General features: G+C 43.7%; 1 protein-coding gene across 2 annotated transcripts; it reads left to right on the forward strand.

Moving 5' to 3' along the window:
• The first annotated feature begins 7,661 nt into the window (after positions 1–7,661).
• LOC115113341 (PWWP domain-containing protein 2B-like) lies at positions 7,662–15,143 on the forward strand. Of its 2 annotated transcripts, none has more exons than XM_029640874.2 (3): positions 7,662–8,046; positions 10,389–12,114; positions 13,423–15,143. In XM_029640874.2, exons 1-2 carry the CDS (start codon positions 7,907–7,909, stop codon positions 12,112–12,114), a joined length of 1,866 nt encoding a protein of 621 aa, XP_029496734.1. In that variant the 5' UTR covers positions 7,662–7,906; the 3' UTR covers positions 13,423–15,143. The 2 variants fall into 2 exon arrangements, with proteins under 2 accessions (XP_029496734.1, XP_029496733.1); XM_029640873.2 differs by having other exon boundaries at positions 10,389–12,110.
• Positions 15,144–26,991: the final 11,848 nt, after the last annotated feature.

Consider the following 26,991-nt stretch of genomic DNA (forward strand, 5'->3'; position numbering starts at 1 on the left):
GTATCAGGAGCCATGTTCAGATGATGAAGGAGGCCCAGGGGCACTGGCCAAAGAGGAGATTAAAGCTGCAAGACAAGATATGGAGGAAGTATGTTACTTTTCTACTGTAGGTCACACTTTATTTGGATAGTCTGGATTTTCTATCTGTAGATCCTCTACAGATGGTTAATCAACAAGTCAATAATGTTCAGTGCTCAATGACAAAGAAGGCCCAGGAATTGAATGAATATGTGGGTTTTTCAATTTTTTTGCTTCTGTTTCAGGCCAAGAAGTTGCAGTCAGAACTCGCTGGGAGACATCGAGTATCGATTCATCGTGTTTACTGGGGACAACTCTGCTATGACAGGTGAAAGTATTTTTGGAGTGTGTAGCCCTACTGCCATTTTGAATTGTTGCAATATTAAAATAATTTACATTGCATGTAAAAATAGAAGTAGTATGGAATTATAGCACTCTACAAGCACAGTTTCCTCATTCACAATGGTATCCAATACCCATTCATCAATAAACATTTCATATTCTTACTTGACCACCATGAAGTGTTCTTAATTTACCCACAGTATGATGCTATACCCTGCTACTCTATGTCTCTCATACATACACACACACACACACACGTGGGCCCCTGCAGCTCACTAGGACTGTATGCTCCTGATCTCCGTGGCCGACGTAAGACATTCAAGCGTGTTAACCTTCGCAAGGCTGCCGGCCCACACGGCATCCCAAGCCGCATCTTCAGAGCATTTGCAGACCAGCTGGCTGGAGTGTTTACGGATATATTCAATCAACGACACAACAGTGCTAGACCTGATTACCAACAACGACGAGACGGCCTACAGGGAGTAGGTGAGAGCCCTGGCGGAGCGGTGCTAGGAAAATAAACTTCCCCTCAAAGTCAACAAAACTAAGGAGCTGATTATGGACAACAGGAGACAGCAGAGAGAGCACGCCCCCATCCACATCGACAGGGCCGTGTAGAGGGTCAAAAGCTTCAACTTCCTCGGCATGCACATCACTGAGGACCTGAAATGGACCCTCGACACTGACACAGTTGTGAAGAAGGCACAACAGCGCATTTTTAGCCTCTGGAGGCTGAAGAAATTTGGCTTGGCCCCTAAGACCCTCAAAAAATTCAACAGATGCACCATTGAGAGCATTCTGTCGCTCTGTATCACCACCTGGTATGGCAACTGCACTGCCCACAACCGCAAGGCTCTCCAGAGGGTGGTGCGGTTAGCCCAATGCATCGCCAACACATCACCGGGGGCACACTGCCTGCCCTCCAGGATATCTACAGCACCCGGAGTCGCAGGAAGGCCAAGAAGATCATCAAGGACCTCAGCCAACCGAGCCATGGCCTGTTCAACCTGCTACCATTTAGTACAGAGTTTTCCAACTCCAGTCTTCGAGTAAAAACAACATACTATGGGGAGTCGCACTCTTGCGACTTCGGTTGAAGGATCTACAATCACGCCTGACAAGAAATCCATGTGTAGCCAAGGGCCTCCACTTCCACAGGTGATATGTGTGAGGCTTGGATTCATTTCTTAAATTATTCCACTGTTCACTTCAGTGTGAACGATTCAAACTATTAAAACAAACAATTTGAAAACGAGACTGGCTTACATTGTGCCAAATAAACTGTCCCATAGTGGTAGAGCATGCTCACCCCCTGGGCGATGCATACTCAACCCCTAAAGGTTGTACTTGTTTCTAATCACAAACAATTTGTTATTCTTCAATTTGCTGGTGCAATGAGTAAATTGGCTAAGTAAACTAACAGACGACGTTGGCTAAACTGGATTCAGGGTCGAGATCATGCCCCCAGTCATGCGGTTTCTCTGTAAGATAGGATCTATGTGTAGTTTGTCTCGTGTAGTTTGTCTGGCTTGGAGCACACTCAGGTGGCCCTCGCTCGAACCAGTCAGTGTGCGCATTGCCACGTACTGTGTACAAACTCCCTGGAAAGATGTCTAGCATTCTTGAGGAAGCTTGGAATTACCGATGGCGACTTTCCTTTCCCGGATGCCGGTATCTTGGCTGAGACCGAGGTGCAGGAAGCGGAGATGGATTGGGTGGTCAGAGCAAATGTCTTGTCTGCCTGGGCGTGGGTTATGCGGTGGCTGCCTGCGCCCAACTCAGCTCCTGTGCACTCTGTCGCTGGTTACGGAAGGCTACTCAAATAGAGTGGAAGGCCAGGTTTGGTGGGTACCCCCGCCGCTTCGGTCAAACATCTCTTGCCCATCTTCCCAGACTTGTTGATGAAGGACCTGGTCCCACCTTGGTGATCCGTTTCTACGTGATATTTCAAGACCAGGCTAGCTAAATGAGCGCTGCATAGTATGCTAGCCAAGTTGGCTAATTCACAGAGGCGAGCTAGCTATTCCTGCCTCCCCAGGGTGGAGTTGTGTAACCCCTGAGCGAGCTTGGGCCTTGCTAGCTTATGCACGGGTCTGAGTGACCAGCTTTGGCAACGCCCCTATTTTCAGTTCCAAAAACATTACGCCCCTACCCAAAAACATTACTGTGACAACAGTGCCCCTACGTTTGGCAAACAGGGAATTACGTCACCCATTGCCAGAGCCCCCTGTGCCGGTTAAGGGGCCAGGCTTCATGCTGGCTATACAATCTCACGGAAGCACAATTTACAGTACTAGTCAAAAGTTGTAGATTGTAGAATAATAGTGAAGACATGAAATAACACATATGGAATCATGTAGTAACCAAGAAAGTGTTAAACACAAAGTACCCACCCTTTGCCTTAATAACAGCTTTGCACACTCTTAGCATTCTCCGAACCAGCTTCATGAGGTAGTCACCTGGAATGCATTTCATTGAACAGGTGTGCCTTGTTAAAAGTTCATTTGTGAAATTTCTTTCCTTCTTAATACGTTTGAGCCAATCAGTTGTGTTGTGCCATGGTAGGGTTGGTATGCAGAAAATAGCCCTATTTGGTAAAAATACCAAGTCCATATTATGGCAAGAACAGCTCAAATAAGCAAAGAGAAATGCATAAACAACTCAAATAAGCAAAGAGAAACGATAGTCCATCAGTACTTTAAGACATAAGACATGGTCAGTCAATCTGGAAAAGTGCAGTCGCAAAAACCATCAAGCGCTATGGTGAAACTGGATCTCATGAGGACCAAATAAATGCTTCACAGAGTTCAAGTAACAGAGACATATCAACATCAACTGTTCACATGATACTGGCTGAATCAGGCCTTCATGGTCCAATTGCTGCAAAGAAACCACTACTAAAGGACACCAATAAGAACAAGAGACTTGCTTGAGCCAAGAAACATGAGCAATGGACATTAGACCAATGGAAGTTTGTCCTTTTGGTCTGATGATTCCAAATTTGAGAATTTTGGTTCCAACCACCGTGTCTTTGTGAGACGGAGAGTAGGTGAACGGATGAGCTCTGCATGTATGGTGGTGACACTGTCAGTGATTTATTTAGAGTTCAAGGCACACTTAACCAGGATGGCTACCACAGCATTCTGCAGCGATACGCCATCATATCTGGTTTGTGCTTTGTGGGACTATCATTTGTTTTTAAAAAGGACAATGACCCAACACACCTCCAGGCTGTGTAAGTGCTATTTCACTCCAATTGAGATGGTTTGGGATGAGTTGAACCGCAGAGTGAAGGAAAAGCAGCCATCAAGTGCTCAGCATATGTGGGAATTCCTTCAAAACTTTTGGAAAATCATTCCAGGTGAAGCTGGTTGAGAGAATGCCAAGGCAAAGGGTGGCTACTTTGAAGAATCTCAAATATAAATTATATTTAGATTTGTTTAACACTTTTTTGGTTACTACATGATTCCATAAGTGTTATTCATAGTTTGATGTCTTCACTACTATTCTACAATGTAGAAAATAGTAAAAAAAAAAAAAATTGAATTAGTAGCTGTGTCCATTTTTTGACTGGTAATGTATATAACAAAAGTATGTGAACACCCCTTCAAATGAGTGGATTTGGCTCTTTCAGCCACACCAAGCACACAGCCATACAATCTCCATAGACAAACATTAGCAGTAGAATGGCCTTACTGAAGAGCTTGGTGACTTTCAACGTGGCACCTTCATAGGATGCCACCTTTCCAACAAGTCAGTTCGTCAAAATTCTGTCCTGCTAGAGCTGCTCTAGTGAACTGTAAGTGATGTTATTGTGAAGTGGAAATGTCTAGGAGCAACAACGACTCAGCCACAAAGTGGTAGGCCACTCAAGTTCACAGAACGGGACCGCCGAATGCTGAAGTGCGTAGCGCATAAAATCGTCTGTCCTCGGTTGCAACACTGCCTCTAGAAACAATGTCAGCACAAGAACTGTTCGTCGGGAGCTTCATGAAATGGGTTTCCATGGCCGAGCAGCCGCACACAAGCCTAAGATCACCATGCACAATCCCAAGCGTCGGCTGGAGAGGTGTAAAGCTTGCTGCCAGTGGACTCTGGAGCAGTGGAAACGCGTTCTCTGGAGCGATGAATCACACTTACCCATCTGGCAGTCCGATGAATGAATCTGGGTTTGGTGGATCCCAGGAGAAGGCTACCTGCCCCAATGCATAGTGCCAACTGTAAAGTTTGGTGGAGGAGGAATAATGGTTCGGGCTAGCCCCCTTAGTTCCAGTGAAGGGATATCTTTATGCTACAGCATACAATGACATTCTAGACGATTATGTACCTCCAACTTTGTGGCAACAGTTTGGGGAAGGCCCTTTCCTGTTTCAGCATGACAATGCCCCTTGTGCACAAAGCGAGGTCCCTACAGAAATGGTTTGTCGAGAACTTGACTGGCCTCCAAAGAGCCCTGACTTCAACCCCATCGAACACCTTTGGGATGAATTGGAATGCTGACTGTGAGCCAGGCCTAATCGCCCAACATCACTGCCCAACCTCACTAATGCTCATGGCTGAATGGAAGCAAGTCCCTGCAGCAATGTTCCAACATCTAGTGGAAAGCCTTCCCAGAAGAGTGGAGACTGTTTTGGCAGCCTAGCTTGCTGTGCTCCTTGGAAATATGAGATCATTTACAGGGGTGTCAAACATACGGCCCCCAAGGAGGTTCGATCAGGCCCGCAGGATAATTTGAAAGTGGAAAAAATGCATAAAAGACATGGAATTAATATTTTTAATTCGCTGCAATTCATGGATTATCCGCTAAGGGGCGCACTCTTTCCATCATGTGTTAGATGTTTTGACATTGGTAGAATATGACTGAAAACGGCTTGTATCTTTATGGGTGCACAATTTAACAACTGAATTTATATAAATTTGAATATATTTTAACCACCAATTTGCTTCTGTGGCAACATTACCAGGGCTTATCTACTGCTGGTACTTATCTAGTCATTGTGTGCGTGTTAGTTACAGTATGTAACTAGATAGCAAACGTTAGCGAACTATTTTTCTCTAGCAGTTAACGTTAGCTACTCTGGGTAAAGTTACCTGCAGTCAGATGCTAAATTACCTAGCTAGTAAACAAGGCAGGAACGCATAGCTAGCTGGTTTGCTAACTACACTACATGACCAAAAGTATGTGTTCGTTGAACATCTCGAAATCATGGGCAGTAATATGGAGTTGGTCTCCCCTGTGCTGAGCGGTCAGGCTGATCTTCGGCTAAATTTAAACCAAGGACGGACTAAACCTAGCCCATTTGGGATGATGTATTTTTGGGTGAAATAGCAGCCACGACGGACAGACCTGATATCACCCATAATTCGACGTCCATGGACTTCACGTGCTGAGTGGGCTGTTAGTTTAACACAAATAATTGTACATTTTCAATTATAAAACTGAGGATTGTTTATTTATGATAAAGTATCGATGAAGGGTGAACTGTTGCTTATTGTCTTGTATGCGTGTGTTTACTGTGACTGTCACCCTGATATTGGCGACTAGGTAGTTAGCTACTTCCCACGCCGTTGCCGGACGGTAGTGTATGTCAATCGGGAGCTAAGGGCACTGCCCCAGTGTTAATGTTGTAGATCATGGGTAGTGGGTTCGATTCCCGCAACCATCCATATGTAAAATGTATGCAGCCATGACTGTAAGTCGCTTTTAGTCTGCTAAATGACTTTTTTTAAGAAGCTAGATGGCATATATTATGCACTCCCCATTGAGTAGTAGACTGTATGTAATCAAGGTAATCTAGATGGTTATCAATATTAGTTATTTATATTAGTTTTAGTATTAGTTATTAGTTATTTATTGTGTATGCAGCTAACCTACCTGAAATAAAATCACGTGTCAGGAAAACAATTGCCACGTAACTATTGCCGGCCACACTACAATGATTTTTTTTCTTTAATTAGTAGGAAGGAGGCACTTCATGTCAGCAGGCACAACACCGGTCGACAGCTTATCGACTCGTTGTGCATCCCACAAGTGGCAACAATCTGCCTAATTAGCTGATTCGCTTTCCATACACCCACTGCTTTCGACACACTCAGTCGCCAATTTTCGGTCACCATATTGGGCTGCAGCTACCCATACTTGGTTAAGAGTGTTGGGCCAGTAACCTAAAGGTCGCCGATTCGAATCCCCGAGCCGATTTAAGTGAAAAATCTGTCGATCTGCTCTAAACAAGGCATTTAAACCTCATTTCTCCTGTAAATTGCTCTGGATGAAAGTGGCAGCTAAATTACCAAAAAATGTCAATCTAGCTCAGTCTACCTTTTAAATTGAAGTCAATCTCAATATGACTTGCGAGATACAGACACCCCATTAGAAGAAAAAACTTGAAAACCAAACCCCATTACATTTTTGCCCAGAATTGTGAGGTAAAAAAACTTAAACTGAACATAATTCATGATGTGTTTATTTATTTGCTGTTAGTTTTGGAGTCAAAGATACGTTTCAGTATAGCTTTAAAGCTTTTCAAACGGGGTTGTGTATATGTCAGTTTACTAAATCGTTTTTTGATGATTCGTTTTTGTGTCAGTTTTAATTTACTATAATAATCTTGGTCCATACTGTGTATACACAGAATATTTCCCGGACTCTGACATTGCTAGTTCTGATATTGCTCGTTCTTATTTTTTTGTTTTTAACTTATTCTAATACAATATTTGTGTGTTAGAATTGTACTGTTTGACACTACTGGAGCTTGAAACATAAGCATTTCGCTGCACCTGCTTTAACATCTGCTAATATGTATACGTGAGAAATTTGATTTGACACGACATTATATAGTATTTATAAAGTGCTTGTGTCCCAAAGAAAACAAACTCATTCTTCAAGTCAATATAGTGCCATATATAGCCTAATAGGTCACTGTATTTCAGGTGCCTGCATCTATAAATAAGCTATACAATGACTGATCATGTATACGCTATAGCCTAAATGACCTATTTCTTGGATACAGTACAGACAGACAGTAAAGATGGGGGTGGGGTGATGCATGTAAACCAGCAAAGTTAAAGAGGGTAACCTATATTTAATTGGGAATGGCACGATACAAATGTCCTTGAAGAGAAGATAATAGAAAATATACAAATAAATACAAAAAAATCATGCATTCGTCATTCCAAGAAGGGTGGATGTATTGTCTGCAAACCAGCAGAGCAGACATGGCTTTTAGCTAGAGTAATAGCTAATGATGAAATAGCTATATTTTCTGAATTGTGGCTACATTAGAGTTAATAAACTGAAAGCCAAATGGTATAATTTCAAGCAAGACAGAGAGGCAATTTAAAAAGGTTTCTCTCCTCTGTTCTTCTTGTGTGATGTCATCAGTGGCAGAACTGTTGTAATTGACTATGTGGGGGTTGATCATTTCGTGCCCTGGTGTAGCCTCCCGTGCTCGAAAGTAGAAGGGGAGTAGCATCTTTAACCGAGGCGATCGTGGCTCCCGCGGCCGCGATCGAGTACCGCCAAGCCGGACATCTCACGCCGGAAAATATGGAGGCTGTGGCCGACGAGCTGCGGGCCGGCTCTCAGATTCCTGTTACTATCGATCAAATAGTTAACGATACACTAGTGGTTACGCTAACCTATCAAGAAAGGAGCTACATGGGGATATTACTCGATTGCAACAAAAAGTAAGTTATTTTTTTCGAATAATTTGATACATTTATCACAAAGTAATTACCTAGCTAACGTTAGCTGGCTAAACTAGCTAGGTAGCTACATGGGCCTTCATACAAAAGACTCCAAGGCGATTTAGCTAGCTAGTTAGCCAGCTAACGTTAACTATTTGTTTTGCTCACTTTTACAGCCAACATGTATTAACAGCATATAAACACGTGTATCATTACTATGAAACTTGGATAAAGTAAATAAAATAAAAACAAAGTAACATGCGATGGGCATTTCAAGAAAAATTATGCCTACGTGGGTACCACAGACAGGGGTTAGTTATACATTATATTTGTGGGTACCTTCATACCTCATTGTTAGCTTAGCTATCAAGCCAGTTTACTGTTGTCTAGATTTAGACTGGCGACAATGTATCCAACTATGACAGGCCTTGCTGAAACACCCTTTCTCATATTACACTTTTGTATATGCATTCTTATAATTCATCGATCTACCTACATCATGTTTTAATAGCTAGGCCTGTGTAAGGTGATGGGCATAAACACCATTAATAATTTAGCCGACTTCTGGTGCTTTTACTGTAGGCCTAGGTTGAAACTCACAGTCATATAATTCTACCCTTTTATAATGATACAATTAAATATATATTTTTGTTATAAATGATTGACCTGAAACAAAAAAGAAGAGATTATACAGCTGTTAAAGATGGCACTCGTTGAGTTACCAAGGAGGTTACAGACACCAGTAAAACTAGGCTATAGGCCTACTTTGTGCATGACAAAGGGTGAACTAGAGTAGACAATGTTGGCTAGAAATCACATTTAGGCCTATGTATAGGGTGTTAACAATGGGTAGCCTAAGGTATAACATTTTCTTTGAATGATTGGTATTAATATGGGGCATGCAGTGTGTCACACCAGGACTCTAGTCACATGTTCTGGCCTTGTGTTGCACTAGTACAGTGCAGTGAGTGCACCTTTTATATTTTACTGTGTTTATTTGTTTTTACTCTTAATGGCTTTTCCTGTCAGTAGGCCTACATGTTCATGTGATCGATCACTCCAAATGCCCTGAGATTCACCTTCCCCTGTGGCTTTAACAAAGAACAGTGGTTTGGCATACAGGCCTATTTCGCCTTGTCGTGTCAAAATGCGAGTTCTTCCGTTTTAGGTTCATAAAAATGCATTTCCCTTCATTGTGTCTCTAGTTTCCATGTCGTCAACTTTTTTTTTAGCAGGATCACTTTATTTGGTTATGATGTATACAGGATTAAATGGCAAGTGTTTGAGTCATGGCCGGTTACCCGCTATGACCTTGTACACAGCCTAGGCCAGGACTGTACCTCCTGTTTAAACCTTCGCGATGGCTGACATTTTGTTTCTCAATAAGGGCCTTTTTAAAGGTCTTCCCCCAAACCACAGGAAACGGGCCTCGCCGAGCCGCTTTATTGAAAGGTGCCAATAGCGGCTCATGGGGAAACGCCTTTCGGGCTTCCTAAATGTGCTTTAATTAATATTCTCATAACATACAAGCTCCCAGCAGACACTGATATGGAAACAAGTGAATCCCCTGGCTCTCTTGGTCCCGAGTGATTCATGGGATTGTTTTTGTTCAGTCAGTTGGAGTGGAGGGGGGCTCCTGGGTTTCCTGTAGTCTCTTTGTCTGCTGTCTCTGACAGCAGAGCACAGCCATGTTGCTACTGTCAGCTACCTTTCAAAGGGTTCCTTCGAGAATCCTGGCTTGGATGTGTTACATTTGCAGGTCCACTGGAATGGAAAGGAACATGTGAATTTACAGAAAAAAACACACTCCAGCTCTTTCAGTTTGTAGCACACGGCTGGAGGGCAGGCTATAGGATAGCTAGACAACAACCTGCTTGCTTTCTGTCTCCCAACCCCCAATCCAGTAGAAAGTGCAATGTTCTAACAAAGGAACATCTTTTTTGATGTTGCCTTTTTTATAGTATTGAAGTAATTGGGATATGAACTACACTGATTAGGAAAATGGACGTGGATTTTGTAAATTAGCTTGTTCACAGCATTAACATCTGTTGTAAGTAGCAATTAGCATCTGTTGTCTGATTTGTGTCTTCTATACAAACTGAAGTGTTGCAACCATAAGGGCTTTCATAAGTGCTCCGACAGGGTCAAAGGAGTGCATCTGTTGCGCATAGATTTTGTTGAGTTAATGGTCTTGAACAGGAACTCAGTGAGGCGTTGACATTCCTGCTTTATTTCACAATGTGGATGTTGAGTGCAAACAATTTGACTTTATCACGATTGGATGCAAACACTCAGAAGCTACAAAACATACTAAAGTATTTATTTTCACTGTTTTCTTATAGGACTGGGCTTTTCTGCCTACCAGATGTCACAACAAAGCCAGTGAAATGCCCTGCATTCAAACCTGGTTGTGAAATCCCTGAAGTCCTGACAGAGGAGCCAGTTACTAAACTTCCCAGCCAGTCTTCACATCATAGACCAAAGGATGAAAACACGCTCCCTGAGAATGATCCACCAGGTGCCCATCTCCCTGCCCCTCTGCCCACACCAGTGCCTGCCGGGCAGGCTCCATACCCTCCTTATTTTGAAGGTGCTCCCTTCCCTCCACCCATATGGGTCCGCCACAGCTATGGTCAATGGGTACCCCAGCCACCACCGCGAACAATCAAGAGGAAGAAGAGGCGGACCCGAGAGCCCGGGCAGATGACCATGAGCACCATCAGGCTCCGCCCCCGGCAGGTGTTGTGCGAGAAGTGTAAGAACACGCTGAACAGTGACGAAGACAGTAAAGACGGGATGCCCACCACCAAGACGTCTAGGAAAGAGAACGCGCTATACAGTGACGAGGGGTCCGTCAAGTTGGCCAGGAAAGAGGACGCAGACGCCACCAAGGATAGCAACAAGAGACGGGAGAATGGCCCCACTGGCTACGACGGCAAGCGGCTCCGGAAGGACAAAAGGGATGACGATCCAAAGTTCCCTGCAGTAGACATCATTCCCCACAGCCCAGTCATCAAGATTTCGTACAGCACTCCGCAAGCTAAGGTTGAGGTCATGAAGATCCCAGCTCGGGTCCACGGCTCCGTCAAGCCTTTCTGCCCCAAGCAGCTGATGCAGAACGGCCTGAGAGACCACCAGGGCAAAGTGCCTGAGCCCACCACCCTAACCCAGACTCAGGAGCAGCGCCACATCTTGGACGCCACCAGGACGGGCCTGACCGTGTCCATTCCCAAACTCAAGCTCCCCAGGCCCCTAACGGCCGGCCTGGACCTCCCCTCCCCAAAGATCCGCGTGACGACCCTGGGGGACGGAGAGGACAGCCTGACGGTGTACGAGGCGGAGCTGGTAGAGGGGTCGAGGAAGAAAGGCTCCAGGGTGCCAGTCCCTGGTCCCATGCCCCACTCGGAGGACTCTGAGGAGAAGACTCCCATGGAGCTGTGGTCGGGGAGCTCTGGAGAGGAGGCCGACCGAGGCCACAGTGACCTCACGCTGCTCATCAACTTCCGCAAGAGGAAGGCGGACTCCTCCAGCCTGTCTGTGTGCAGCACCGATAGCCTGGATGAATCAAAATCCTTCACCTCAGACGGCACGCCCCTGGAGCTGTGCGACCTGGCTCCCGGAGAGCACATCTCCTCCGTGTCTTCCTCATCGCTCTCGCGAGACGACAGCAAGACTGTGCCGCCACTCACCGTGCGCCTGCACACGCGCAGCATGACCAAGTGTGTGACGGAGGAGGGCCATGCGGTGGCCGTGGGAGACGTGGTGTGGGGGAAGATCCATGGGTTCCCCTGGTGGCCGGCGAGGGTGCTCAGCATCAGCGGCAGCCGCAAAGAGGAGTCCGTTAACTGCGAAGCCCAGTGGCCAGAGGCTAAGGTGGCCTGGTTTGGCTCACCCACTACCTCCCAGCTCACCGTTGCCAAACTCTCTCCCTTCCGGGAGTTTTTCAGGTCGCGGTTCAACCGCAAGAAGAAAGGGATGTACCGACGAGCCATTGTGGAAGCTGCCAAGGCCGTGGGCCACATGAGCCCTGAGATCACCTCTCTACTCACCTCTCACTGCGAAACGTAGGTGAGTCCACAACACTCAGACAATTTGAGTTTGATCACTAAATACACAGTAGTCCGGTACCTTGGATTAATGCTACATGCTGGACAATGGTTTGGGCTCTGAGCTCATTCAAATCTTCACGCAGAATACATCCTCTCTTTTGATTGCCTAAACTAAGTTGTTGCTCACCTCACCCTTGTATGGTAAAATACTCTTAATTGAATCATTTTGTTTGACTGAACCCAGGGACTTATGATTTGGTCTCAGTCTGCCTAGCAATAGTTGTCATAAAACATTAGGCCTGATCATATAGATCGAAAGCACAAGCCCTTGTTCCCTTGGTATTCTTTTGTTGATAGGTGTGTGGAATCAGATCCCATGTAGCCAAGCACCAGGCCGTTCACCTACACCTAGGTTAAATATTGTCTTAGGGTGATATGACACTGCCAGACAGCTCCCAGGGCCACTGTTTGCCTTGGTGAAGGTACACCTGTACTGAACTATGTTCATAATGCACACCAGACTCTTTTTGAGAATGCCATTCTTTCCGTAACTCATAAATAGTTTTGCCACGTCAGATGTCCAGAGATCTGGCTGTAAAGTGTCTGGAATACATTCTTCATTACTTGAGCAGTGGTGTAAAGTACTTAAGTAAAAATACTTTTAAGTATTACTTAAGTTGTTTTTTTGGGTATGTGTACTTTACTTTACTATTTATTTTTGACTATTCTACTACATTCCAAAATAAAATAATGTACTTTTTACTCCTTGCATTTTCGACACCCAAAAGAACTTTGTTACATTTTGAATGCTTAGCAGGACACTGGCTCTGTTCTGGCGAACTCACTACACACAACAGCTTCATTTGTAAATTATGTCTGTGAGTGTTGGAGCGTGCCCCTGGCTATCAAAAATAAAATAAAAAACAAGAAAATCGAGACTGGTTTGCTTAATATATACGGATATGATTTATACTTTTACTTTTCATACTTAAGTACATTTTAATAACAAATACATTTACTCAAGTAGTATTTTACTTGATGGCTTTTACTTGAGTGATTTTCTTTTAAGGTATCTTTACTGTTACTCAAGTATGAAAATTGGGTACATTTTCGCCCACTGCTCAAGAGTGACTTCTGAAACGGTTCAGTTAGAAATGTTGCATATCTTGAATGGTCAAGTGAGAATCCATGTTTTCTGTAAACATGCATAACTGTTCCAGTGCAAAGTCTAGGCCTGTAGTTAGAATGTCCCTCCATTGGAAACCATACTGCCATTATTTGCCTAACCATTATTTGCTCTCTCTCCCATCTGTCTCTCTCTCTGTAGAGTCTGAAGACTGAAGAATAGTCTCCTTTCAAAGGCTTCACGGAAATCTGACTCCCCAGGAGAGAAAGGAAGCGTGTGCAGTTGCTAAGGTCACTATTTATACAGCCCCCCTGCCCTCCCACATGGCTGGAGGAAAATGGCCACCCAGGTGGAGTGTTGTTGACTGGATAAGGGAGCAAGAAATGCCAGTTTGAGGCATCTCATGGACTACAAGGAACAATTCTTCAATAATTTTTTATTTTTAACCATATCAGTAGAAACTGAATAGCAACACACTACAAATCAGAATGTATTTATTATCTGTAACCATTTATTATCCATAACGATTTAAGTTTACCTTTCTACAATTCCTTAAGATCTCCATACTGCTGCTTTTGTGAACGTCCTCTCGACCGATTGGTCGTGAAGTGGTTCAACGACAACCAGTCAGAGGGCCTCGTCAGGTCTGTTCAGTCCCAGTGCCATCCTCATTGGAAGCCCACCCACTTTCTTCCCGAACAGACCAGGAAATGTATATTTGCATTTCTGGTGAAAAGTCGTACACTAAGTTCTTTACTTTCCAAATATGAGAATGTGAAACTGTTCCATCTAGAGATAGTACTGTAGTTTATTCTATTATACAGTGATTCATCCTTGTAGCCTTCTTCAGCGTTGCTAGTTGGATATGTCGACGTAATGTTATTTATACTTTTTTTTTCAAATTTGTCTCTTCCATTTTGGTTTGAATACCTTTTTAGAAGTGTGGTATGTATTGGTCGTTGTTGAGAGATCCCCAAAGTTAATTTCTACTCACTTTCATTATTTAATGTGTCATGTAAAGAAAAAGCACTTTATCTGTACCTTGGTGGCCTGCTGTAAGCTCATTGTCCTTTCACTAACTGGAGTTACAGCACTGCCAGGCAGCGGGAGTTCATATCACGGTTGACTATCCATGGCCTTGGAGAATATATATATTTTTTTTTAAGTTTTGGGACACCAGCGATTGAACCTTTTTCAGGGGTGGTTGTGTACACTGTATTCTTGCATTTATGTCTCGGGTGTGTATTTGTACATTCTTTCAACTCGTCCCAGCTCCATCAAATGTTTCCACTGGAGAAAATGATCAAATGTCAAACCCTATCCATCAATTAAAGCTTTATATTCACCTGAAAATGCTGTAAGAATACTGTGAATTCAACTCTTTGAGTGTGCTGGTGGGGGGGGAGATGGGTGGCTACTCTGTATGCTCAATACAGGTTGCAGATTGCAGTCCGGAGAGGGAGAGACTGCAGGATCAACCTTTATTGACCTTGGAGTTGAAAGCAGCACTGTTGGAAAGTAGGGGGAAGGGAGGGACCGCAGGAACCATGGGTTGTTCAGTAGGCACTAAACAAGAAAACGGGCAAGGACTACCTGGACTTGTCCAATAGAAATCCCTTATTTTAGTTTTCTGTTGCAAGCCCTAATGAACACTACCCAGAGCTCCTGTCGCATTTGTGTTCCGTTTTGAGTCCCTTTTGTTTTGATTGACTCTTTAGGAAGAATGGGGAAGGAGAGTGCCTAGCTCCCCCTTTCACCTGGTTTATGATTAAGATGGAAGCAGATGTCAGGAAATTCCTGTATTTGGTGAGCTACATGGCTGTCTGCTGTTGCCCACATTGGTCAATGTTATTGGCTATTTTCAGTTTATTTTTTTTTTATTTTTTTTTTACATGTACATAAAATAAAATATACAGGCAATACGTGCGCTGGCTGGTTTGTGTATATTTCAATGTACTTCTATTAATTTTGACTAACTTGATGTAGTTTAGCTCTCACCTGTGTGTCAGCACCACTACTGTGATACAAGTCTGGTCCAGCCAGGTTTACCTTTATGTAACTTTATGCAACCATTCACCACCTCGCTTAACTCAGTTAAGTGAAGCACTGTCTGTTACCTAGTGTAAGTCAACTACTCGTCCTCCATTAGCCACACTGGTCATATGATAGCCATACTCTCCTCATTATCACAGTGATTTGCTACCAGCTGACTTTGTAAATGGTGGAACTGTTCAACTCTCTTGCTTTTTCACGATTATCAGTAGAAAACTGCTAATCGAATTGAAATCTGAACTCTCATTCACCCTAACAAAAAAAAAATCAAACTTCTACCTCGATGCCCCCAATTTAAGTTGATATTAGCGTGCTGCTGTGTTGCTCTACTCTCCCCAGCCTCCTGGATGGCTCTCATTCATTTGAAGTCATGTCAGTGTTGATTTATTTGACCCCTGCCTGCTGTGCGTTGGGCTGCCATGAGCCGCCAGAACAGCTTCAATGCGCCTTGGCATAGATTCTACATGTGTCTAGAACACTATTGGAGGGATGTGACACCATTCTTCCATGAGAAAGTCCATCATTTGGTGTTTTGTTGTTGGTGGTGGAAAACACTGAGGCGCCACTCCAGATTCCCCCAAATGTGTTCAATTGGGTTGAGATCTGGTGACTGAGACAGTCATGGCATATGGTTTACATCGTTTTCATGCTCATCAAACAATTGAACACTCGTGCCCTGTGGATAGAAATGATTAATTATAGGTTGAAGGTGATCACTTAAAATGGCTGTGTATTGGTGTTACTTGCCCTCTAAGGGGTTGAGTGGACCTACAGTACCAGTCCACAAAGTTTGGCCACACCTACTCATTCAAGGGTTTTTCTTTATTTTGACTATTTTCTACATTGTAAAATAATAGTGAAGACATCACAACTATGAAATAACACATATGGAATCATGGAGTAACCAACAAAGTGTTACATCAAAATGTATTTTATATTTGAGATTCTTCAAAGTAGCCACCCTTTGCCTTGATGACAGCTTTGCACCCTCTTGGCATTCTATCAACCAGCTTCATGAGGTAGTCACCTGGAATGCATTTCAATTAACAGGTGTGCCTTGTAAAAAGGTAATTTGTGGAATTTCTTTCCTTAATGCATTTAGATTTATTTAGAATTCAGGGCACACTTAACAAGCATGGCTACCACAGCATTCTGCAGCGATACGCCTTCCCATCTGGTTTACGCTTAGTGGGACAATGACCCAACACACCAGCAGAGTGTGTAAGGGCTATTTGACCAAGAAGGAGAGTGATGGAGTGCTGCAGCAAATGACCTGGCCTCCACAATCACTCGACCTCAACCCAATTGAGATGGTTTGGGATGATTTGGACCGCAGAGTGAACGAAAAGCAGCCAACAAGTGCTCAGCATGTGGGAACTCCTTCAAGACTGTTGGAAACGCATTCCAGGTGATGCTGGTTGAGAGAATGCCAAGAGGGTGCAACGCTGTCATCAAAGCAAAGGGTGACTACTTTGAAGAATCTAAAATATAAAATCGATTTTGATTTGTTATTAAACACTTTTTTGGTTACTACATGATTCCATGTGTGTTATTTCACAGTTTTGATGTCTTCACTATTATTCTACAATGTAGAAATTATTTAAAAAATAAAGAAAAACCCTTGAATGAGTTGGTGTGTCTAAACCTTTGACTGGTACTGTAAATCATGCCAAGGAAATGCACCCCACACCGTATCCGAGCTGCCAGAATCCTCATTTACACATTTTACATTTACATTTTTGTCATTTAGTCATTTTAGACATGCCTAGTTAAAGGTTAAGTAAAACAAATAACTTATACAGAGCGACTTACCGTCATGAGTGCATACATTTTTCATACTCGAGTTTCCATTATTTTGGCAGTTACCTGTATGTCATTATTGCATAACCAGGAGGACAGCAGCACGCCGGCCAATCCAGTGTTAGGTAACCCCCCTCCCATCTCCAAATCAGATCATCTTACCAGGAACTTCAGAAGCTCAGCCCACCCCTCCCATACCCCTGACTCCTCTCAAACTACTGAACTGCTTTTCCTCACTGTTGCCAGAGATTTCATAGCTCTCATTCCAAGCTGTTTCCTTTGGCCCTTAACTTGTCCAAATATGATGCTGACCATCATGCTCAGAGCTGCGCTTGGCTCGGTGTTTGTTTCCTAGCATCCATTCTACCCCCAGACCCCATTCAAACGCAAGTGAGGGGAAGGAATGCAGGCTTGCAGCATTTTCGAAACCCTGCGGTGAGAGAGAGTGTGGTTGCACCATTGGTTCCAAGAATCTGTATCTTTATACTAGGTTGCGCACAGAGGGCCACACAACTTAAACAAAGATACAGTATTAGGAGCCTTGCATAATGATGGTAATGGGGAAAGGAGAAAGGGTATGTTCCACAGATAGTGATATCCAGTGAGGTGTAGCCTACATTCGTCACAATCTCCCTAGCAGCCTACATTTTTGCTTCGATTTACTTTAGTGCAGTGGCCATTTTGTAACAAACACCAAAGATTGTCTGTTGCATTGACAATACAGTCAAGTGACCTCTCCAACAATTGAAATACATGTCCTCAAAGATATAGAGAAGGATGGAGGAGGCGTGATCAGGTGGGACCATTCTAGCCAATGGAAGGGCAGATACGTGTGTGAACAACAGGCTATAGAGATATATCGAGGACTCATATTTGTATCTGTACAATTATAGTGTCTGTGAAAGCATGGTCAGCGCCATTGAGGCTATCTCCATTTTAAAGTTGAACCTTTTCTTCTTAATTGGCTGATTACTCCCAACTCATAGGAATCCCCACCCAGTTGACTACTTTAAAATGGTGAAGGGCAATGTCCATGCTAAAATGGGTTATAGCCATGATGAGTCCTCTATCTATCTCGGAAAACAGGCACGCAAATAGTTTTTTGTTGCAAAGTTTCCGAAATGCCATGTGGGTCCACTTATATCAATCAATCAAATGTATTTATAAAGCCCTTCTTACATCAGCTGATGTCACAAAATGCTTTACAGAAACCCAGCCTAAACCCCAAACAGCAAGCAATGCAGGTGGCTAGAAGCACGGTGGCTAGAAGAAAACTCTAGAAAGGCCAGAACCGAGGAAGAAACCTAGAGAGGAACCAGGCTGAGGGGTGGCCAGTCCTCTTCTGGCTGTGCCGGGTGGAGAATATAACAGAACATGGCCAAGATGTTCAAATGTTCATAGATGACCAGCAGGGTCAAATAATAATCATCGCAGTGGTTGACGAGGGTGCAACAGGTCAGCACCTCAGGAGTAAATGTCATTTGGCTTTTCATAGCCGATCATTCAGAGTATCTCTACTGCTCCTGCTGTCTCTAGAGAGTTGAAAACAGCAGGTCTGGGACCGGTAGCACATCCGGTGAACAGGTCAGGGTTCCATAGCCGCAGGCAGAACAGTTGAAACTGGAGCAGCAGCACGGCCAGGTGGACTGGGAACAGCAAGGAGTCATCAGGCCAGGTAGTCCTAGGGCCCAGAAAGAAAGAGAGAGAAAAATAGAGAGAGAATTAGAGAGAGCATACTTAAATTCACACAGGACACCAGATAAGACAGGAGAAATACTCCAGATATAACAGACTGACCCTAGCCCCCCCGACACAAACTATTGCAGCATAAATACTGGAGGCAGAGACAGGAGGGGTCAGGAGACACTGTGACCCCATCTGATGAGACCCCCGGACAGGGCCAAACAGGCAGGATATAACCCCACTCACTTTGCCAAAGCACAGCCCCCACAACACTATAGGGATATCTTCAACCACCAACTTACCATCCTGAGACAAGGCTGAGTATAGCCCACATAGATCTCCGCCATGGCACAACCCAAGGGGGGGAGCCAACCCGGACAGGAAGATCACGTCAGTGACTCAACCCACTCAAGTGACGCACCCCTCCTAGGGACAGGATGGAAGAGCACCAGGAAGCTAGTGACTCAGCTCCTGTAATAGGTTTTGAGGCAGAGAATCCCAGTGGAGAGAGGGGAACCGGCCAAGCAGAGACAGCAAGGGTGGTTCGTTGCTCCAGTGCCTTTCAGTTCAACTTCACACTCCTGGGCTGGACTACACTCAATCAAAGGACCTACTGAAGAGACGAGTCTTCAATAAAGACTTGAATGTTGAGACCGAGTTTGCGTCTCTCTTATATCAGTGCATTCATAAGAACCTAATGATTACAAAACGTATATACTATCAAATATATAGCCAACTATAACATCTTCCGTCAAGATAGAACTACCAAAGGGGGCGGAGTTGCAGTCTACTGCAGAGATAGCCTGCAAAGTAATGTCATACTTTCCAGGTCCATACCCAAACAGTTCGAACTACTAATTTTGAAAATTACCCTCTCCAGAAATAAGTCTCTCACTGTTGCCGCCTGCTACCGGCCACCCTCAGCTCCCAGCTGTGCCCTGGACACCATTTGTGAATTGATCGCCCCCCATCTAGCTTCAGAGTTTGTTCTGTTAGGTGACCTAAACTGGGATATGCTTAACACCCCGGCAGTCCTACAATGTAAGCTAGATGCCCTCAATCTCACTCAAATCATCAAGGAACCCACCAGGTACAACCCTAACTCTGTAAATAAGGGCACCCTCATAGACGTCATCCTGACCAACTGGCCCTCCAAATACACCTCCGCTGTCTTCAACCAGGATCTCAGCGATCATTGCCTCATTGCCTGTATCCGCCACGGAGCCGCAGTCAAACGACCACCCCTCATCACTGTCAAACGCTCCCTAAAACACTTCTGTGAGCAGGCCTTTCTAATCGACCTGGCCCGGGTATCCTGGAAGGACATTGACCTCATCCCGTCAGTTGAGGATGCCTGGTCATTCTTTAAAAGTAACTTCCTCACCATTTTAGATAAGCATGCTCCGTTCAAAAATGCAGAACCAAGAACAGATACAGCCCTTGGTTCACTCCAGACCTGACTGCCCTCGACCAGCACAAAAACATCCTGTGGCGGACTGCAATAGCATCGAATAGCCCCCGTGATATGCAACTGTTCAGGGAAGTCAGGAACCAATACACGCAGTCAGTCAGGAAAGCTAAGGCCAGCTTCTTCAGGCAGAAGTTTGCATCCTGTAGCTCCAACTCCAAAAAGTTCTGGGACACTGTGAAGTCCATGGAGAACAAGAGTACCTCCTCCCAGCTGCCCACTGCACTGAGGCTAGGTAACACGGTCTCCACCGATAAATCCACGATTATCGAAAGCTTCAATAAGCACTTCTCAACGGCTGGCCATGCCTTCCGCCTGGCTACTCCAACCTCGGCCAACAGCTCCGCCCCCGCAGCTCCTCGCCCAAGCCTCTCCAGGTTCTCCTTTACCCAAATCCAGATAGCAGATGTTCTGAAAGAGCTGCAAAACCTAGACCCGTACAAATCAGCTGGGCTTGACAATCTGGACCCTCTATTTCTGAAACTATCTGCCGCCATTGTCGCAACCCCTATTACCAGCCTGTTCAACCTCTCTTTCATATCGTCTGAGATCCCCAAGGATTGAAAGCTGCCGCAGTCATCCCCCTCTTCAAAGGGGGAGACACCCTGGACCCAAACTGCTATAGACCTATATCCATCCTGCCCTGCCTATCTAAGGTCTTGAAAGCCAAGTCAACAAACAGGTCACTGACCATCTCGAATCCCACCGTACCTTCTCCGCTGTGCAATCTGGTTTCGAGCCGGTCACGGGTGCACCTCAGCCACGCTCAAGGTACTAAACGATATCATAACCGCCATCGATAAAAGACAGTACTGTGCAGCCGTCTTCATCGACCTCGCCAAGGCTTTCGACTCTGTCAATCACCATATTCTTATCGGCAGACTCAATAGCCTCGGTTTCTCGGATGACTGCCTTGCCTGGTTCACCAATTACTTTGCAGACAGAGTTCAGTGTGTCAAATCGGAGGGCATGCTGTCCGGTCCTCTGGCAGTCTCTATGGGGGTGCCACAGGGTTCAATTCTCGGGCCGACTCTTTTCTCTGTATATATCAATGATGTTGCTCTTGCTGCGGGCGATTCCCTGATCCACCTCTACGCAGACGACACCATTCTATATACTTTCGGCCCGTCATTGGACACTGTGCTATCTAACCTCCAAACGAGCTTCAATGCCATACAGCACTCCTTCCGTGGCCTCCAACTGCTCTTAAACGCGAGTAAAACCAAATGCATGCTTTTCAACCGATCGCTGCCTGCACCCGCATGCCCGACTAGCATCACCACCCTGGATGGTTCCGACCTTGAATATGTGGACATCTATAAGTACCTAGGTGTCTGGCTAGACTGCAAACTCTCCTTCCAGACTCACATCAAACATCTCCAATCGAAAATCAAATCAAGAGTCGGCTTTCTATTCCGCAACAAAGCCTCCTTCACTCACGCCGCCAAGCTTACCCTAGTAAAACTGACTATCCTACCGATCCTCGATTTCGGCGATGTCATCTACAAAATGGCTTCCAACACTCTACTCAGCAAACTGGATGCAGTCTATCATAGTGCCATCCGTTTTGTCACCAAAGCACCTTATACCACCCACCACTGCGACTTGTATGCTCTAGTCGGCTGGCCCTCGCTACATATTCGTCGCCAGACCCACTGGCTCCAGGTCATCTACAAGTCCATGCTAGGTAAAGCTCCGCCTTATCTCAGTTCACTGGTCACGATGGCAACACCCATCCGTAGCACACGCTCCAGCAGGTGTATCTCACTGATCATCCCTAAAGCCAACACCTCATTTGGCCGCCTCTCGTTCCAGTACTCTGCTGCCTGTGACTGGAATGAACTGCAAAAATCGCTGAAGTTGGAGACTTTTATCTCCCTCACCAACTTCAAACATCAGCTATCCGAGCAGCTAACCGATCGCTGCAGCTGTACATAGTCTATTGGTAAATAGCCCACCCATTTTCACCTACCTCATCCCCATACTGTTTTTATACTGTTTTTTTATTTTATTTATTTATTTACCTTTCTGCTCTTTTGCACACCAATATCTCTACCTGTACATGACCATCTGATCATTTATCACCCCAGTGTTAATCTGCAAAATTGTATTATTCGCCTACCTCATGCCTTTTGCACACATTGTATATAGACTGCCCATTTTTTTTTCTACTGTGTTATTGACTTGTTAATTGCTTACTCCATGTGTAACTCTGTGTTGTCTGTTCACACTGCTATGCTTTATCTTGGCCAGGTCGCAGTTGCAAATGAGAACTTGTTCTCAACTAGCCTACCTGGTTAAATAAAGGTGAAATAAAAAATAAAAAAATAAAAATAAGTCTTACGTAGGATTAGCAATAAAAGATGTTGTTGACCAAATTCGACCCTGTCATTGACCTCAATACAAAAATTCCTCACTTCGTGGGCTTATTTTCGTGGACAGATTTTGGGGTGAGTAAAACTTCTTGCTTTGCTTTTTCCTCTCTGACAGCACTCATTTCAGAACCACCTCTGTTACCATAACCATAATCCAGTAGAAGGATAGGATACTGATTTCCTATGTCTCAGCCAGAGAGTCTCTCGCTCCCTCTTGGTCTCTCTGCTGGTGCCCAGCCTAGTGGGACATCACAGTGGGCTTCATCGCTGCTGAGTGGGCCCCAACCATCTGCTCATGTAGAAAGGAGAGGGGAAACAGGGTAATTGTGATTAAATCAGAGAAGCCTGGTGGGAGGAGCTATAGGAGGACAGGTTCATTGTAATGGCTTCAATGGAATGGTATCAAACACATCAGACACATGGAAACAATGTGTTTGACTCCGTTCCATTGATTCCATCCCAGTAAAATGCGCCCATCCTCCTATAGCTCCTCCCACCTGCCTCCACTGGTTTAAATCTACAGCTCCTTCTGGTCCTGCATGTCCCAACCTGTAGCAGGGAAACAAGCGCCATCAAGGTTAACCCCTGTTGATATAAAAACACACATGCTCACACAAGCACACTCTGCTTCTTATTAATCCCCGTACATTCTGACATTGATTTAAGGGCTTGTTCACATGTGCTATCAACTGCCACACATACATAAAGCCCACTCACATCCCAAGTACTGTATTTACTGTACTACCACATAATAGGAGTATCTATGCAAGTAAGCACACATACACACATATGTATACTATACAGTGCCTTCAGAAAGTATTCACACCCCTGGACTTTTTACACATTTTGTTGTGTTACAAAGTGGGATTAAAATGGATTTAATTGTAATTATTTGGTCAACGATCTACATAATATACTCTAATGTCATAGTGTGGGAAAACATCTAATAATCTAACCAAAAGTATTCAACCCCCTGAGTTATTACATCACCTTTGGCAGCATAATCACCTTTGACAGCAATTACAGCAGTGAGTCTTTCTGGGTAAGTCTCTAAGAGCTTTCCACACCTGGATTGTGCAACATTTGCACATTATTATGTTCAAAAATCTTTAAGCTCTGTCAAATTGGTTGTCGATCATTGATAGACAACCATTTCCAGGTTTTGCCATATATTTTCAAGCAGATTTCAGTTAGAACTGTAACTTGGCCAATCTGGATCATTCACAGTCTTGGTAAACAACTCAAGTGTAGATTTGGTCTCGTGTTTTACGTTATTGTCTTGCTGAAAGGTGAATTAATCTCCCAGTTTCTGGTAGAAAGCAGACTGAACCAGGTTTTCCTCTAGGATTTTCCCTGTGCTTAGCTCCATTCCATTCAATTTTTAATTCTGAAAAACTCACCAGTCCTTAACGATTACAAGCGTACCCATAACATGATGCAGCCACCACTATGTTTGAAAAGATGGAGAGTGGTACTCAGTAAGGTGTTGTATTGGATTTGCCCCAAACATAACACTTAGTATTCAGGACGAAAAGTGAATTACTTTGCCACATTTGCCTTGTTGAAAACAGGCTGTACAGGCTTCCTTCTTTTCACTCCGTCAGTTAGGTTAGTATTATGGAGTAACTACAATGTTGTTGACCCATCCTATCACAGCCATTAAACTGTAACTGTTTTAAAGTCGCCATTGGCCTCATGGTGAAATCGCTGAGCGGTTTCCTTCCTCTCCGCCAATTGAGTTGGGAAGGACACGTGTATCTTTGTAGTGACTGGGTGTATTGAATACTTATTGACTCAAGACATTTCAGCTTTTCATTTTTTTATACATTTGTAAAAAATAAAAAAATATTTAAAAAAAATGATAAACATAATTCCACTTTGACTTTATGGGGTATTGTGTGTAGGCCAGTACCAAAAAAAAACCTAAATGTAATCCATTTTAAATTCAGCCTGAAACAACAAAATGTGGAAAAAGTCAAGAGGTGTGAATACTTTCTGAAGTTACTGTATATTCCACCAGAAGTTAGACAACTGTTCACCTCAAGCAGCATGTGTGGGGTAATACAATGCTTTCGTGAATCACTGATACCGAAGTCTGGAATGAAAAGGGAGGCACATGGCAGTAGGCTGCTGTGTGCAATTACTGCTAATGATATGCCTCCATGCAAGCTGTGGCCACAATTAACTTAGAATGAGCCAAGGCTGGGAACCAAACATTATTTAAAATATATTTGACCTAAACCATCCCTGAACGCTTGAAAAAATAAATAAAGTGACCCTTCCCCTATAGGCCTACCAAAAATAATCATTAACACAAAGTGGATAGCAGAGAACATGTCTGCCACTTACCCTTACTTCTTGGACAGACCAGAACCTTTGATATGCAATTTTTACAAATCTGTTCTTCGTCCTCTAAGCGTTATATGGCAATGCAGGCATTTTGAAAGCACACAGGGCTGCGGGACAGATGGTTTTGGGTTCGCAGACCACCGTGGATAAAAGTAGGGGTGGAAAGATATCCTTGATAGTAAAAGCATAGCATGAATCCATCATCGTCTTTTTAGGTTCAAGAAAAAAATGCCCCTTTTTAAAAAAATGTCATGCAATTCTACGTGATTTTAGACATTAAGCAGAATATATTTTTAATACCACACAAATAACCGGAGTTATAGGCTTTATCATATTTCTCCAATGCCAAATCCGTGTGTCTTGTTCGCAACGAAACTGTCCCTGTTTGCAAATAATTTAATCTGAGACATCATTGGGAATATGTACTTTCAAAAGTTAGGCCTACCTTTCCACCCCAGATATAATAGGTCTTCTGACAAGGGGTAGATCTGTGCTTAGGCCTAAGGTATACCCTCTCATACTCCCTCAATTCAAGTCTTGGTTTTAATTTAACAGCCCTTCACTGACAAAGAGGTAGGCTATTTAAGAATGCATTGTGGGTGGAAGAATTGACAGAAAAATCTATGGATATATCAGACTATAGCCTAATTTCATCTGTCAAACAGGTAGGTCTACCTCATTTAAAAAAAAAAAAGAAAAGCTCAACACAAAGCCCTCGTTAATAAAGTCGAACTAAAATGATTTTGCCTGCTCTAAATTGCCTACTTTCAGCACCATAAGCTGTCCATTTCCGATTGATTGTGTCTCGGCTGCTGCTTCAAATTTCAGCACCACAATGTAAATGACTCAAATCAGGCGTATTGTGAGGTCAATAACTCTGAAAATAGGCCTACATTATGGCCAGAAACATATTGTTTTTAATCAAATAAATTATAGTAGGCTAGAAGCAAGCTATAAAAGTTGGCCTCCACAGTCCTCATCTTCACGCTCTTTTTCTCAAACTGAACATAACATAAAATTAACAATTGTGAATTGTTTTGGACTAGGCCTAATCTAAATGTATTTTAAGAAGAAGCCTTTGACTCTCCTCCTGAATGGCCTCTGTAGGCTTTAGACAGCACAGCCATTGGTTAGGCAGCACACAAAAGTTCAGCAAGGGCCCAATCCCGATTTAAGAATTTATGCCTGTCCTTTTCAGTCATGTAACGCGCTCTGCAGGTGTGGCTACCTTGTGCGCTCGGGATAAATGTCATTCAACTGCTGAAAACCCTCCCACTTGCTGGCCAACATATTTTCTCATGGAGTTCATTCAATGGGGTTTTCAGTACATTTATCTTAAGTCATCCCTTTATATACAGTTCACCTTTAATTAGAATACATACTGAATAAAATACATCCAGAAAACAGGGTCAGAATATAGAGATCAATTAAAGAAAGTCATATATGCATATTTGTCTCCGTTTCAGCACCAACTGGTAGATTTAAAAATACTCTGATTTTGTAGATTATTTAGGCACATTTTGGGGTTTGGCCAGACAAAATTGATTCACTGTTTAACGGATTTTCCCACCAGAAAAGTGAGGCGAGTGAACGAAAAATAAACTAACAAATACAAACTTAAGTGGATAAGGAATAACAGTACTTTACTACATTGTCCTAGGCACTTGTGCATGCTAGAGGCCTAATTCTTAAAAATAATGCATTTGTTACAATGTTGTTATGAACATGACAAATGAAACCCAATAGGAAGTATAACTTGTGACAGTTTCTTTATTCCTGATTTTTTTTATTTTTAATGTCTGATAAAAATCAAGAACAGCTTCACAAGACACCATAACTAAAGTTGGTCGTGTGCAGTAGATCACCTACTTGATGTCAACAAACATTGGCGATTCACCATGTAGAATTGTCTGGAAATGAAAATGATGGCCAGTGTTCTGTAGTCCGAGGCAATAGTACAATCACCTGCTTCTTTTTACTGTTCAACTGCGCGATCTGTTCTGTCCTTTATTTGTTGTTTATTCTGGTCTCTAGGGTGTTCAT

Source organism: Oncorhynchus nerka, linkage group LG28, assembly GCF_034236695.1.
Source record: "Oncorhynchus nerka isolate Pitt River linkage group LG28, Oner_Uvic_2.0, whole genome shotgun sequence".
NCBI classification, from domain to species: Eukaryota; Metazoa; Chordata; class Actinopteri; order Salmoniformes; family Salmonidae; genus Oncorhynchus; species Oncorhynchus nerka.

Coding starts and splice junctions, on each gene's coding strand:
- LOC115113341 (XM_029640873.2), top strand. CDS start 7,907: ATGGAGGCTGTGGCCGACGAGCTGCGGGCCGGCTCTCAGATTCCTGTT. Junction 8,047..10,388: donor TTACTCGATTGCAACAAAAA/GTAAGTTATTTT, acceptor GTTTTCTTATAG/GACTGGGCTTTTCTGCCTAC.